Source organism: Rhinolophus sinicus, linkage group LG10, assembly GCF_036562045.2.
Source record: "Rhinolophus sinicus isolate RSC01 linkage group LG10, ASM3656204v1, whole genome shotgun sequence".
Lineage (NCBI taxonomy): Eukaryota > Metazoa > Chordata > Mammalia > Chiroptera > Rhinolophidae > Rhinolophus > Rhinolophus sinicus.
In genome coordinates, this window is record NC_133759.1 from 17,581,711 (window position 1) to 17,597,350 (window position 15,640).

The 15,640-nt window shown below is 39.9% G+C and overlaps 1 protein-coding gene and 1 long non-coding RNA gene across 3 annotated transcripts in view; one reads left to right on the top strand and one right to left on the bottom strand.

The window, feature by feature from the left end:
* The window catches only part of LOC141567182 (uncharacterized), a 56,427-nt gene extending 55,471 nt beyond the window's left edge, over positions 1 to 956 (bottom strand). The window contains exon 1 of the long non-coding RNA XR_012489626.1: positions 837 to 956. This is a non-coding gene — a long non-coding RNA (uncharacterized LOC141567182). The remainder of the gene's footprint in view (positions 1 to 836) is intronic.
* DYNC1LI1 (dynein cytoplasmic 1 light intermediate chain 1) overlaps positions 948 to 15,640 on the top strand; it is a 30,042-nt gene continuing 15,349 nt past the window's right edge. The window contains exons 1-2 of one of the 2 annotated variants that reach the window (XM_019727737.2): positions 948 to 1,212; positions 1,423 to 1,496. In XM_019727737.2, coding sequence (XP_019583296.1) covers positions 1,067 to 1,212; positions 1,423 to 1,496 — 220 coding nt within the window. In that variant the 5' untranslated portion in view covers positions 948 to 1,066. The remainder of the gene's footprint in view (positions 1,213 to 1,422; positions 1,497 to 15,640) is intronic. The other variant, XM_019727738.2, reaches the window with a different exon arrangement.

The window sequence follows — 15,640 nt, forward strand, 5'->3', positions numbered from 1 at the left end:
ATGTATAGCAAATACAGTCTTTAGCTGTGGATTTTTTTACTAGCCTAACGACATTGATGAGGTCATATATAAGCAAGTGACCTTCAAATACAAGATGATAGCTAGTATAACGTACAAAGGCCAGACTATTTTAAGCAACTGCTTTTCAAGGTATAATAGGATAGAGCCTTAAAACCCGTCAAGTCTTTCTGGACATGGGTCTCAGACATTCAAAATATAACCAGTACGGTTCTGATAGAAAGGGAGTTATTGTCGGGTTATTTCAGGTTATTTTCCACCTGTTTATTCTCAGTACCAACTGTGCCTGCCATTGTTGAATAAAAACATCTGCTGACTGGATGGACAGATGATTCACCTGGAGGGTCTTCTCAAATCTCACACAAAGCATCTCAAACAAAACATTAAAGCAAGCCCCGTCACGCAGCTGCTTAGGGGCTCGGGGAACATGCACCTGATGTGGGACAAAAGTTTGAGAAACATGTCGCCACCTGATAATGAAAAAAAGGAAGCCCAGAAATCGGGGACCACAGTAACACTCCAGACCCAGGCTGTACACGGCCTATTTTGCAGCGGAGCTCCCTATTTCCATCTAGGCGCCAGTGAAACGCCAGTGTAGGCGGGAGACCGCGCTTAGCCTGAACGGTGGGACGGCAATGACAGTGCAAGAATTCCACGCCAGCTACAGTGCTTGTGGACCCGACTGAAAGCAGGAGGGAGAACTGTTCACCTGACACACCCTGCTCGCCCTGCTGCAGGCCAGGGTTGCGGGTGGCGTGGTGGGAAGCGCTTCAACACGCTGAGCTCAACCCAACTGGGGTTGCAGCAGATCGACCTACCCAGGAACCCGCGCACGCGCATCCCCTCCGCGCCGGGCAGCCTGCAGCGCACGCGCAGTCTGTCCTCTCCGGCTCCGTCAGTCCCTGCAGCGCCCAGGGCTACGCCCCCGCAAACCCCGCCCCGCTCCCGTGCGCCGAACGCTCCATATCCGGGTCCCCACCGCCGCCAACGCCACCGCTGCCGCCTAGCTCATTCAGCTTTGCCGGGAGTGGTGTGATTCCCGACCAAAATGGCGGCTGTGGGGCGAGTCAGCTCCTTCGGCTCTTCTCCGCCGGGATTAGCTTCGACTTACGCAGGGGGCCCCTTGGCCAACGAACTAACGTCGGGCAACGGCGGTGCTGCAGCAGGCGACGACGAGGACGGGCAGAACCTTTGGTAATGACCCCACCCCTCCCTGGGTCCCCGCTGGCGCTCCCGGCCCTGCGGACGCCTCGGGATCCCGTGCCCGCCGGAGCTCGGCGTCTGCCCCAGTGCACTGCGTTCTCGGCAGCCCCCGCCCAGTTGCGCGGAGGCCGTGTCCATCCCTCCCGCGCGGCGGCTCCGGCCTCTGGCCCCGGCCTCAGCGTGCGCTTTGCTCCCCGTTAGGTCCTGCATCCTCAGCGAGGTCTCCACCCGCTCGCGCTCCAAGCTCCCGGCGGGGAAGAACGTACTGCTGCTGGGTAAGTGGCCCCCGCCTCGCTCCGCCCTGCCCGGCCCCACCCCGGCCGGGGTCCGGGTCCGCCCGCCGGCTCGCCCGCCCGCTTTGTGCGGACTGCCGGGCCTGACCCCGCCCCGCCGCCCGCATAGTCTCTGACAGCTGGGGGAGAAGGGGAACTGGGACCCCTTGCTGCCCCCGGACCTGCAGGGACGCGTCCTCCCCAGAGCCCTTTTTCCTCCCCTGGATGTAGGGAGGCCCTGATAATCTCCTCTGGCAAGGACAGAATGCGATAGCCCATCGGAGTGATTCTAGTGGCTTGAGGTTTACCTAGAAAATAAGGAGGGTTTTTCTTTCATAGCAAAAATTGGTAGCAGGAGGCTCTTTGCGAGAGCACCAGTGCAAATGGTATGCCATTAATATTTAATAGCCGACTCTTTGTATAATTGACATAGAAGCTAGAAGTTAGACCTGATAGTCGTGGTAAATGTTCTTATATTTGATTGAGCTTTTTCGCGTATAATGGGCTTGTGTAGCAGCTGCCTTTTTAACTATCACTTATAATTCTGAAATTTGTAAAGGGCAACAGAACACCTTTCTAGTGCAGTCCCTTAGGCCAAATGGATATAACAAGGAGAAATAGTCTAACATCTCAATTCTCCTGATTGTTCTATATCCCCTCTGCTCTCTGGAAGTTATGCATATTGTTTCTTTACTGAAACGGAGTGAGGATAGAGGACAGTAAGGGAGAACAATTCACAGGTTCGTATTTTTGCAGGCTTGGTTTAGCCCCTGAGTCATTTACAGGAGACATTTCTTCCATATTCTTTAAATATGAGATATTGCAGTTTGGCTTATAAGATGATGGTTTAATTTTAAAACTTTGGTATTGGTGTCTCGACTTTTTGTTATGTACATGTAAATACAGGAAAGGAAATAAGTCATTTACTTGACAGGGTCTGCTTTTAATAGGCATGTTTAGATAGAAACAAATTACTTATTTTTCATGGACTGCTGCCAATCTAGAATATAATTCTTGATGTTCGTTAAAATCACATGGAGCTAGTTGAAAAATTGGTTTTTACCTTTTTTTTTTTTAATGTGATTGAAAATACCTACTGCAAATTAACCTGGGTTCAGCCATGGCCCTATCACATACTAACCCAGTGATCTGAAGCAAGTTCCTTGACACCTATAGTTTCTTCATCTTTAAGATGGATGTTATAGAAGTATAATGCCTACCTTTTAGGTTTATGGGGAGGACTGAATTACATAATGTTTATAAAGTGATAGCACAGTGAATTTTTATGATGGATTTGTCTTAACTAGATGAGAAAACATTTGATCAGAACTTTCTTTTTCAAAAGTGAATTAGTGCCTACATAACTGATACTTACAGGGCAAAGATAGATTAGGATCCAAAAGCAAAACAATTCCAGAAAATGTTTGAAATTTACTAATTTAAACAAATGAGTGTTAATTACTAAACTAAAATGAACCTAAGACAATATGATCTCATTGAAGTGAATATTTTAATTACTTTAAGTTAAATAAAGCTTCTTTTCAAACATTGCCATTGTAAAGATAAGATTCCTGAATTTTGTTTTCATTTTATAAGTTCCTCCCAATTATTCCTATCATTAGTTATTATGCTACTTAGATGGTTCGGTGTGTAGTGAAACAAAAGCGACAGTTTTGTCCATTTCTTGCTGATTCTAATTTGCACTGACGTTGCACCATGCTTTTTTTAAAATCTGCTTTTGACACTGGGTCAGTTCATGTGACTGAGAGTACTTAGAAGCCCCAGAGTCTTCCATCCCTCCATACTTAGAATCGATTAAATTTCCTTTTTTTATGAGCTTTATAATTCATAAAGCTCCATCTAGTGTCAAGTTATATGAGCTTGAAATTAAAAATTTTTATGTGAGTACTATTGGGGATTTTCATCAAAGTCCTTTTCAGCTTTCTAAGAAGCAATAACAGATTTTTATACTGATTACATAAATAGGATTAATTTTCTAAAAAAGCTCTATAGATTTCTTAAAGACATTTAACCATCATGTGGCAGCATTCAGTTTATGCTGATTGAGGGAATAAATATATAAATAGTGATTGTGGTTTTCTTTGTTAGGAGTTTGAAGCTGTGAGGCAGGAGGATGCTTACCTTAATATGCCTTTCATGAATTATGGTGATCTCTGGAGTTCCATATTTAAAAAAAACAAATACGAGACTTGAACAAGGTTTTATATTTCCAGAAATAACCTAGAATAGGAGTGATGAGCAAAGCTTAATGTACCGTAGACACAGATTGCAGTTTAACCTTAGCTTGCTACGTGGCCTCTTTTCCCATTGCTTGTGGAAGAAAAAGGTTAGGACCAGCAGTCGGTCAGCCATTCTCAAAGCCTTTTCATATAAATCTTAGTTTACTTCTGTTTCCCCCTCCCCAAATCTGGGAGATAGATGTTAGCACCAACTGTTGGATGAGGTAATGAATTTCAGAGACCTTTTAAGTGAGTTTCGAAGGTTACACTGCTATAAAGATCCTATGTTCTGTGACTTTGGCATGGCTTTTCAACTTGATAGAAGTTCCTGCAAGGGAGAGAGTTCTATGTACTCTCTTCCTACTGCACAATTTTTTTAAAAGGCCATCTTTGACTGAAAGTACTAATAATTATTTTAAAGTAAAATCCAAATATTTGTTGGAATTCTAGGATGTAGCTTATCGAGGGACACCACTGTGACCATGGCACTTGAGTTTAAGCACTCATTTAACTACTAGGCCTGACCTCTAGCGAAACCCAAAAACACTAGGACATTAGTGTTTAACTGTTCTCTTTCTTGAAAGATTTTGGGCATGAGCTTTACTAAAGCTTATTTTTAATTTTAAAGGCAAAACGTGTGTGTTTGTAGGTGTGCATGTATTTTAAATAGGATTTAACTCATAAATTGTCCTTTTAGGAACTATTTTTTCTTCTTTACTATTTATATTTAATCAATTTTACTACAATAATTGCAATTATATTTTAATGGGTGCTTTTAAGGACACTTTCTCCATATCTCGGTTTCTTTCCCATGTTTTGATAAGAAAACTCCCTAAGGAAAATAATAATATTTATAGAACACTTACTTGTACTGGTCATGTAAAATTGTTTACGTACTCTTTTTATCCTCTTAAACATCAGGAAATGCACACAGAGCTGTTAAGTAAATTTCCAAAGGGTTACACAGCCCAAAAGAAGCAACATAAGAATTCTAAATTGTGTAGCCTGGCCCCAGAGTCATCATTCTTAACCTATCCACTGGACTGTCTCCCTAGAGGAAAAGAGAGCTTTCTTTGTAGGAAAAGTAAGAAGGTATTTAGCGGTTATTAAAGAATGTTATCTGATTCTCCTAATGTATCTGTTTCATTACAAAAAATCTCTGATTTAGATTAATTGAATTCATTGTCTACTAAGATACTTAAATAGACTTGGCCCCCAGTATAGTGCCTGGTTTATAGATAGGACATTGTTATGACTTTCTGATTTGAGACCAGCGTGAATTAATGAAAACTGGTTGGCACTTTGGTGAGTCATGTAAGCCTCATCTTTCTCATCTGCAAATTAAGATATTAGGATTTAGTGGTTGCTAAAGTCCTATGTGACAATCTATGTATTTTTTTTAATTCTAAAGCTTCTGAGATATTAAATATTTTTAAAGAAATGTTTTGAAGACATATTGTAATTGGGTTTAAATTAATAAAGTATTTCCTTGTAGATGTGAGCTGTTTGATTCCACCCAGGGAAGAAATCTAGAGTCTCTATTTCTCTCTGAAGGCACTAGTCCAGGATGCTATGCAGCCAAAAAAAAAACAACAACAAAAAAATCCCACATAATGCTGAGCATCATCAGAAAGTATGTTTGAAACAGTCTTCTTTCTTATTCAGGAACAAAACTAGCTACTATTATGCTTGAATGTAAAAATGAATATGCAAGTCGGAAACCTCAAGATGTACACAGTGGAACTAGAAATCTGTTCAGAGAAGTGACTAGTCAAGGAAATGGATGGTTTTCTATGTGAGAGCTGACACTGAAAATAATGAGATTGTTCAGTTTGAAACTATTAATCTTGTGAGAAACGGATTAAAGACCATCAAGATTCCATGACTTGTTGGAAACAGATTTTTATCAGGAAAAATATGTTAATACAGTTTTATGGCATGATTGGTTGTGGGAATGTGATGCCAGGATTAGTGTGTTACTACATATATGATGCTGGATTGGTAATTTTCAAAGGATTAACAAAATTATTTGTTGGATTTTACATATTACTACTACTAAAAATATACCAAATATAAAATGTTTTGAGAGTCCAATGGCATATTGGTATTTTATAATGGTCAGGGTCATTGGCCTTTTATGTAAAGGGCCAGATACTAAATAATTTAGGCTTTGTGAACCACCTGGTCTCTGTTGTAACTACTCAGCTCTGCCCTTGTAGCTCCAAAACAGCCATAGACAATACACAAAATGTAAATGAATGGGTGTGGCAGTGTTAATGAAACTTTATTATGAAAGCTTTATTTACAAAAGCAGACTAGATTTGGCCTGTGGGCTAATGTTTGTGGACCCCTGATTTAGGTTATTATGGGCATCAATTTTATTAATAAGCATAGAGACTAGTTAATAAGAGGTTTTTGGTTAATGGTATATGATGTTTGGCACATAATATGTGTTCAGTAAATGTTGGATGAATGATGACCGGCTTTTACTTAAAGTATCATTGTTATTCCCGCTAGAGGTATAGTCTGAACATAGGTTCAACAAGTGTTAAGAGGAATTCATGTATTTCCCCCAGTGCTACTGTCAAAAACAGAAGCAGAGCTGGAAAAAACACAGATACAGGCTGGTAGACTGGTAATTCAGCTGGTGTGACATCAACGTGAGAGAAAATGTCAGCAAAAGCACTTTGAAAATGCAAAACTGAGGAGAACCTTGAGTTAGGAAAAAGAAAGGACCCAAGTTTAGCATGGGACTCTGTTATTAATAAGTGAGTGACCATGAGCTAACCTTTTGGACATTATTTGTAAAGTCAGGCCAGTGGCTGTTAGAAAGACCTCTTTATTCATTTGTTCATTAAACATTTATTAGAATGTGCTGTGCTTAAAATGCCTTGCCGAGTCATCTGGGGAAAACAGGACTAAGATTCGGTCCCTGCCTGCTGGGAGCTTATAAACTCCTGTAGTAAAAATCGAATATATCAGTATGAAATAATTGGTTAAAAGATCACATAAGATATTGTGGAAAAGGTGGTATGTGAGTAAAATTTTGCTAAGTAGTGTGGGGAGGAGAACAGTGTGGGCTGTGGACCAAGGGAACATGTTGCAGTAGTTAAAACCTGGTGAAAAGGACCAAGGCAGCTTAGGTTTGCTGGAGTCTTTACCTAGAGGCACCTTTCTACCATTTGGAGCTGGGGGATTGTTGGCACATTACAGCCTCCTGACCTGTTAATTGAGATTCTTTCATATTTCATAGGATTAAAAGAACTAAAAGAAATTATGTCTAAAACACTTTCATCTCGAAATTGGAAATCACTATTTTAAATTATAGAAGTATTACATGTTTCTTGCCAGAGAGAGAAAAAAAAAATTGACAGAGAAAATGAAAATAAGCATGATCCCTCCACTTAGAGATAATCAGTGTTCATTTTTTCTATGTGTATATTTTTTAAAATAAACTAATACCTTATATATTATTTTGAAGTCAGATACTTATTTTTTACTGTCTGTATCAGAGGGTGTTTTTTTTCATGGCAATAAGTATGGTTTTCTCCGTTTCATTGACTGAATAATATATGTGGCTATACCATAATATTGATTGGTAAATAGATTATTTTTGTTATACCTCATTTTCCACTTGCTCAGTGTTATGTTTGGGATAAATTCCCAGAAGTTGAATTGCTGGGTCAAAAGTATAGTATCTTTTAAGCCTTTCTATATATTACCAAACATTCTTTTAGGGAAGTTGTACCGTCTTACATTCCTACCATCAGTATGTGAGAGTACTTGTTTGCTAGCACCATTGCTAGTACTAATGATTATTCATTTTAATCTTTGCCTGTCTGGTAGGTAGGTTAAAATTTGGCATCTTAATTTAAAGGCAGTTTAATACATCATATTTATTGATTGAGAACTATTGCTTTAGTGTGACTTTGACCTTCTGGAGCATAGGAACTGTTAATAACCATTGGGATTAGCATTTATTGCCCTTCATAAATGTTTATTGAATTAAACATTTCAGTTCATGTCTAGTCAGTCTGCAAGAGTGAGGGAAATGATAAAGGATAAGTTCTTATTTTTTCATGTAATGTGGATTACTGATTGATGATATTCAAAGGTAGGGCTTTGGCCAACCAGTGGGAGATAGGAACATACGTATTATGCCTGTTACTTGGGTGTTCTGGTAGGTGCTTTATTATGTAGCATGTTCACGGTTTTACAGAAGAGAATTTTGAGCCCCAGGTTACACAGCTGAGCCAGGATTCAAAATTGTGTTTGTGTAACTTTCCGCTATACGGGCACTCCTTCACACATAGGAGGGATGTAGTTCTGAACAGCTGTGCCTAAATGTTTATGTACAACCAATGGGTGCAGATGCGGCCTCTGGATAACAGCCTCTCCCTGCCTGGTCGGTCGGCTGAGGCAAGGGAGGAGATGTTCTCTGTGAGATGGGGAGCAGACCAAAAGCCCCCACCCTGCCTGGGTCATCCAGATAACCTGTGGGAGGCCATTGCAGGTCTGAGCCGAAAAGTAGTTCCAGTGAAGACCCCAAATGGCTCTTGTCACCAGATCTTTCAGATAAAATAGGATGATTTACATATTTTGCATCATGCACGGGCAAATAAAAAATGTCAGCTTCATAATGTTGTTATCTCACTTGGGTAAAGAAGTAATATGGCAGGCTAGAATTCTCTCCATTCCAGTTATGATGCTGTCAACCATAATGTACCCAACAGAGGTGTGGAAATGGGAAATCAAAGCTCTGAGTAGAATGCAGTTATCGGGCACACTAACTTGGGCAAAGCAAGGAAAGCACAGTACTTGTCTTCCATGACAACAGGAGAGGAAACTGGGAGAAAAGGGAGGCAGAGTACTGCTTAATTTTACCTTACATCTTTTCTATTTATCTTAAGCTGGTGAAGACTGAAAGCTGCTCCAGGAACTGGCAGTCAGTGGTGTTTAAGAGCATTTCTGGATTCAAATCATGACCCTTTCACAAATTGCTTAATCTTTCAGATTATAATGTTTACCTTGTAGGATTATCGTGAGGATTGTATGAGGTAATGTTTGTAAAACACTTCAAACAGTGGCATACATTGGAAATGTTCAAGATAGCTGTCATGAATGTATTATGTGTAGTTAAGTGTTTTGCTTTAGCTGCTCATTTTCACATGATTCATGTTTTTATGTCATCTTTTTAAAACACTGTTGATTTCTTATAAAGGAATTTTATTTCTAGTGTGTCACTGATCAAGAAGTAATGAATGGGGGCTGCCGGTTAGCTCAGTTGGTTAGGGCGCGGTGCTCTTAACAACAAGGCTGCCGGTTCGATCCCCACATGGGCCACTGTGAGCTGCGCCCTCCACAACTAGATTGAAACAATTACTTGACTTGGAGCTGATGGGTCCTGGAAGAACACACTTAAATAAATAAAAGTTAAAAAAAAAAGTAACGAATGATAATAGTCATAGAGCTTTAGATCCATCACCATAGAGATTGTCTGGTTTTACTTCCTCTATTTTAGAAGCCAGGGAGCAAACAGAAATAATTGACTTGTCCAGGTTCACACAAATAATGGTGATCATGTTGCAGTTAGAAATTATACCTTCTAAATCTTTCATTTTTAATCTGTTAATCAAATTGTCATTGTAAAGTTTATGGACATTACGTTGGATTAGAGATCTGTTGGGGAGGTAAAACAGTATGGTGAGCACCTTTATTCCTACACTGTTTTGGTGACAGTGTATTTAAGGAGATTTTCTTACAATTTGGTTTTCAAATTTGAGCTGAGAAGAGGTGAGAATTGATGGCTGTTACTGCTTTATGGTAAAACGAGTTCTTTTTAGTGCTTGGATCTTACACTAGGCTCACAGAGAGTGACTTACTTGGACAGGGTTCAGACAAATAATTTGGAATACAGGCTTATGTGCTGTGGAAAATTTCACTGTAATTTGATCAACAAATCTTCCTTCCTTTGGTCCATCCACTGGGACAGGGTTTAGCCTAGAGACTGTTTCTGTATAGCCAGCAAGCTAAGAATGGGGTTTGTTTGTTTATATTTTCTAAGAGTTGGGGAAAAATCAAAGATGAATATGTGACAGACCTTAATGTGACCTGCAAAGCCAAAAATATTTACCACCTAGTCCTTTACAGAAAAAGTTTCCCAGCACCTGGATGAGGATATGAAAATAGCTTTGCTATAATAGAATTTGATGTGAGGAAATATTTTAATTTATTTTAAGATATGCCATCTTTAGGAAAATTTAATATAAAAGTGCAAATTTAGATAAAATATGGAGAATAATTTTACCACCACCACTACAGGGTTCTTTACATTACAGAAGGACTTTCATCTTAGTCTGTTTAAACAGGAAATTTCTACTTGTATAAGTGTTTGTTTACAGATCATTAACTACTTGGCTGGCACACGTAAAGCTGGTGTGTCTGTTTCACTGCCAGCTGAAGGCCAAGGAACTGAATGAAGATAAAGCTTTCTTACAGTTTATAGACAATAGATAGATGAATTCCTTCATCATTGTTCGAAGCCACACAGGCTCCGTTTCCCTACTTGCCACTTTAAAGGTATATTAATTACATAGAATGAAACACATATGTAGTATTTTTATTGTTTTATTTTATTCCTCAAACTATAGGCTTTGTGTGTTGTTTTCCAAATATAACTTGGAATTTACTGACTTCTGCTTTTTGCATTGTTTGGCCAAGATGATTTTTAAATGTCAATGCCAAATACTGCCATCCTGAATTTTAACATTTTTTAAATCCTTCAAATTACATAATAGATTAAAGAGAGAGGGTTCATTCATGATGGACTTTTTAATATCTTCAGGCATCGTTCAGCTTGGCTGTGGCAAGGCAGCTGAGTACCGTCAGTTCAGTTCAGTTCAATGACTAGAAAGTTTTCCTAAGTTTAGTGAAGGAGGTATGTATTATGAACTTACACTATTAATCTGTTATTGATGAGAGATAGCCACTTCAGTTTTATAAATATAAGTGATGAATTATTTTAATAGACTGTAGTAAAGGCCCAAGACAAGTAATTACAGATGAGGTATAGTTATGAAAATAGAAACGGGGGTTGTGATTAAAGATACGAATTTTGATAAATGACCTTCTGTGTATCGGGTGGGTGCTGTAGAGTGAATGTGTACCCCCCAAACTCATGTTACAATCCTAATCCTCAATCTGATGGCATTAGGAGGTGGGTCTTTGGTAGGTGATTAGGTCATGACGGTTGAGCCCTCATGAATGGGTTTAGGACCCTTATACAAGAGACACCACAGAGCTAGCTCTCTCACCCCTTCTGCCATGTGAGCACACCGTGATAAGATGGCTGTGAACCAGGAAGGGAGCCTTCTCTAGACACCAAATCTGCCAGCGCCTTGATCTTGGGCTTCCCAGACTCCAGAACTGTGAGAAATAAATATCTATTGTTTAAAAGCCACCCAGCCTGTGGTATGTGTTTTTTGTTGTAGCAGCCCGAAAAGACTAAGAACGTGGTTTCTGTTTCTGGTGAGCAAGCAGGGACAGTATCTACTAAGAATAGGATCATCTCTTACTGGGAGCACCTTAAAAACAAGGGCCTTCTATCCTGCTGACTGTTAAGAGAACTTGCCCAAAGGATGTTAGTTGAATGAAGGGGACAGACTTTATACACTTACAATGTGCTGAAGGAAACACATAAATAAGCTGACACACAACACCGAAGTGTCTCTGTGTGGTGTGTTGTTGAGAGTACAAAGAAGGGCGCTTAGCCAGACTTGTGGAGTCCAAGTTTCCTAGAAGAAATTAAATTGAGACTGAAAGGATAAGCGAGGGTTTTCCCAGGTGTGAGGGGAAGGGAAGAATATTCCAGAAAAACATGACAGCATGTATGAAGATTTAGAGGTGGGAGGGAGCCAGGCCCCTCTGCTGCACTGGAAGAAGTGAGTGGCTGGAGTGTAGCATGGGGTTGGTGGGACATGGGGAGATGGGCAGGAAAGGTAAAGGGGCCTTTGTCGGGAACACTGGACTTTACACTTTGCCCTTTACTGCAAGAGCAGCAGGAAGACCCTGAAGGGTTTTTCTGACATCTAATGAAAATTCCAAACATACAGAAAAGTTGAAGGAATTTTACAGTTAATACTTATACCCAAACCTAGACTCTACCATTAACATTTAAATATATTTGCTTGATCACATGTGTCCCACTATGGGATCCTTTCTTTTTAACACGTTGTGTACGGATCACGAGAATCTTCACGAGGGATTTAAACCCCGCTGGAAGCAACGTGTTAATACACTTCAAAGAAAATCGCATATATCAGTATAGGTACTTCCCTCTATAAATACTTCAGCGTACATATCATTAACTAGAATCCCCTGAAGGGTCTTGTGGTGGGGGGGACCTGATGAGATTGTTTCAGGAAGATCACTCGGCTGCTGGGGGAGTGGACTGGAGTGTTGTAAGAACCTAGTGCATGTTCACTTTTGAGTGGTGTGAGGAGGCCACGGGTTAAATGCCTAAAGACTTAAAAGAGAAAAAAACCAGCCTAACAAATAATCTCATTGGAGGATGTGCATCACCCTGGAGCAAGACTCTTATCTCTGTGAAAACCTCAGAGAGGATTCTGGGAGATAGTAGGTAACAGATGAGATTTTGTTTACAGAATATGACTTCATTGACCCTTTTAGGCCTTTTATAAAATAGACCTATTTTCAGATGTCCCCATTTGCCACTATTACAAATCATGTCAGAGTTCATTTAGGTGTAGCAAAAGTGACAGCTGCAGAAAGTGGTCATTGTAATTGAGGCTTAAGACTTATGAAAAGAAGAAACATGCTTAATATGTGTAAAATAGGAATGTTCAATTCCAAATATCAAAGTTGAAGAGGGGCAAAGAGTAGTTGATAGAAATTTTGTTCCCAGATTTTGTTTCAGTAAGCAAAGTGTTTCTTTAAACATCTTGAGAATCTTTTCTATGCCAAGGACTGTTAGGTATTAGAATATTCTGAAGAATGAGATATTCTTCTATTTTATTCCCTCATCCCATTTTCTTCTGAGAAAAAGGAGAGTTGCCCTCTTGAGAAGGTTGGTTTGTATGCTCTTGGGAGGTTTGCATTATTGCCATGCTCCCACACCTTTGTGATTGTGGCCTGGCCTCGGTTTCCTCCTCTGTAAGCAGAAGAGTTCGTTAGAGTTCTTTAATCTGTATGTGTTTATGAAATTCTTTATTCTCATTGTGAACACTTCTGACTTGTTACAGTAAGTGAGAAATTTTGAAATCACAGGGTGGGAAAAAAATCTACCATATTTTACCAAATTATATTTGACACTATGCTCTTTTTCAAATTTAGTGTTGTAATGTTTATCTTACAGTGGATCCCAAGGTACTGAATGTTAAGGGGCACACTGTTTTCATCTAAAATTCCAGGAAAGAAATTGCCAATATATCAGAGTGAAACAAACTTCTTTCTCAGTCCTTAGAGGTAGAATCAGGAGGATAGGAACATAACCACCTGCCATTCAGAGGCAGCCCACAGAGAAGAATGCATTAAATCATTTTTCTTCTGAAAGTATCAGTGACCCCTGAAAGCAGAAAACCCTTTTTCTTTTGTGAATCATAATACAAAAATAATGAAGTGTTGTTTTAAAGGGAGGCAAGTTACAGTCCTTTAATTTTTGTTTATGGATGTGAAGCAGGGCCCAGTTGGGACCCCCATAGTAGAGGCCTCGTCTTTCCTTGACCTAAAGATTAGTAATAGATAATCCCCCTGCAGCCTGAGCTCAGCTTGAGCTTGGAATGTCCCCTGTCCCACCCTGTTTTAGAAAATTACCCTGAAATTTAGGCTTATTGATCACAGTCTCTATGGTCTAGCATTCTTTCCAGGCTACTCCCATCATTGTTCCTGGCTTGCTGACTCCACCAGAGAATCACATTGCCAGAAAGAAGGCTCCATGCAGACCCTCTAACCCTCACGTAGCCTTTGGAGGAACTCCCAGATTTTCCCTTAAGTACCCCAAGCAAATCTGAGAATGTGAAGGCAGTTTTTGGAGGTGTTAAGCACTGCCTTCTCAGACCAGACTGCTGTGATAATAAACGCTTAGTCTATGACTCAACTCCTGTGTCGGTCTGTTGGCTGAGCGGCGCAGGCACCCACAAGCCCCGGACTCGGTTGGCCTCTGGTTTTAGAAGCATGTTAACGGATTTGAAATTTCATCCTTTTTCTGTCCTCACTTCTTAGGCTTTTGCATTTCAAAGCCATTAATACACAAAGTTTTAAAATATTCCCAAAGTTGGTAAGGGGTCAAAATTTGTATCCTTCATTCAGGCATTTGTGAATCTCATATTAATATTTTGGCACTTTTTTTTTTTGTGTCGTTTGAGGCAAGATTTATTAGTGGTTGCTCTTAGGAGTATACACTTTATTATGAAAGGAGCAGAGTTAATAGGCATTCTCTATGCACTGGGGATGCAACAGGAAGTAAAACACAAAAATGCCTGTTGCTCTGGGGCAGGGGTGTCCAAACTGCGGCCCGCGGGCCAACTTCAGCCTGCAATCCATTTTTAATTGCCCGCAGCAAATTCCAAAAATATATTTAGTTTACTTAAATAAACCAGGTGAGGCAATACGTACTTCACCTCGAGTGAGTGGCCCGGCTGTTGGTGTATTTTACCGAATATGGCCCTTGGTAAAAAACGTTGAAAAAAGTTTGGACACCTCTGCACCGGGGCTTTTAGGGGCAGGGAGTGTCTAAGTAAAATACATTATGTTAGTAAGTTCAATGGAAAAAAATAAAACAAGGAATAGGAATGTTGGGAGGTTGTGATTTTATATGGGAGTCTTCCACCCTTTTGCCATAGCAATCTTTCTAAAATATCAGTCTTTCTAAACACTTTCTAAACACTTCCAGTGGCTCCCCATTATCTTGAGGATAAGGTCTAACCATCTCAGCCTGGCGTAAGATGCCTTTCATAATCGTGCGTCCCTTATTTGTTCTTACCTTCTGGCTCCTTTCCCCCTCACTTTCTAAATTTCATGCATTCAAATTATTTGTCCTTTCTAGAAGGACACTTCTTTGCCTCCAGGCCTCTATCTGTGCTTCCCTTACTTCCTGGAATGACTAACTAACTGTCCATGGGTCATTAACATTACAGTATTTAGCTAAAGTATTTCCTTCTCTACAAAGCCCTTTCTGAATCCAAGCAAAGCTTGCAATTAAGGGTGACTTCCTAGGTGGTTGCCTATTTCTAGTGTAGTCCTAATTACAATATCTTGAAATCGGCTCCCGTTTATTTTCCTTCTCCAATTTATGAGCTCCTACAGGACAGCAACAGGCTCAGATATCTTTTTTTTTTTACGTTAATAAACTATTTTTTAGAGCAGGTTTAGATTCACAGCAAAATTGAGTGGGAAGTCGAGTTTCCAAATATCCCATGTGCCCACATAGGCACCACATCCCCCACTATCGACATCCCACCCCATGGCACATTTATTACAGTTATAATTAATGAACTGATACTAACACGTTATCACCTCAAGTCCATAGTTTAAGTGAGGGCTCATTCTTGGTGTTGTACTTACCTCAGTTTTCACAAATGTGTAACAACAGGTATCTAGCATTACTGTGTCATACAGAATGGTTTCACTGCCCTAAAAGTCTTCTGCTCGGCCTATTCAGACTCTTTAAAAGAAGGTTTTCATGCATCTTCTTACATGGTGATTTAAATTATTTTTATGTCTAATGTTCATGCCTATTGAGATGACTAGATATACATTCTTTAAACTGTTTTTTGTTTATAGTTATTGAACAATTACAAAACCAAAACAAATTATAAATTAAATGCGATAAAAACTATAGAACTGATAAAATTCCTATTAGCAATCAATATAACACATGATGTTTTACTG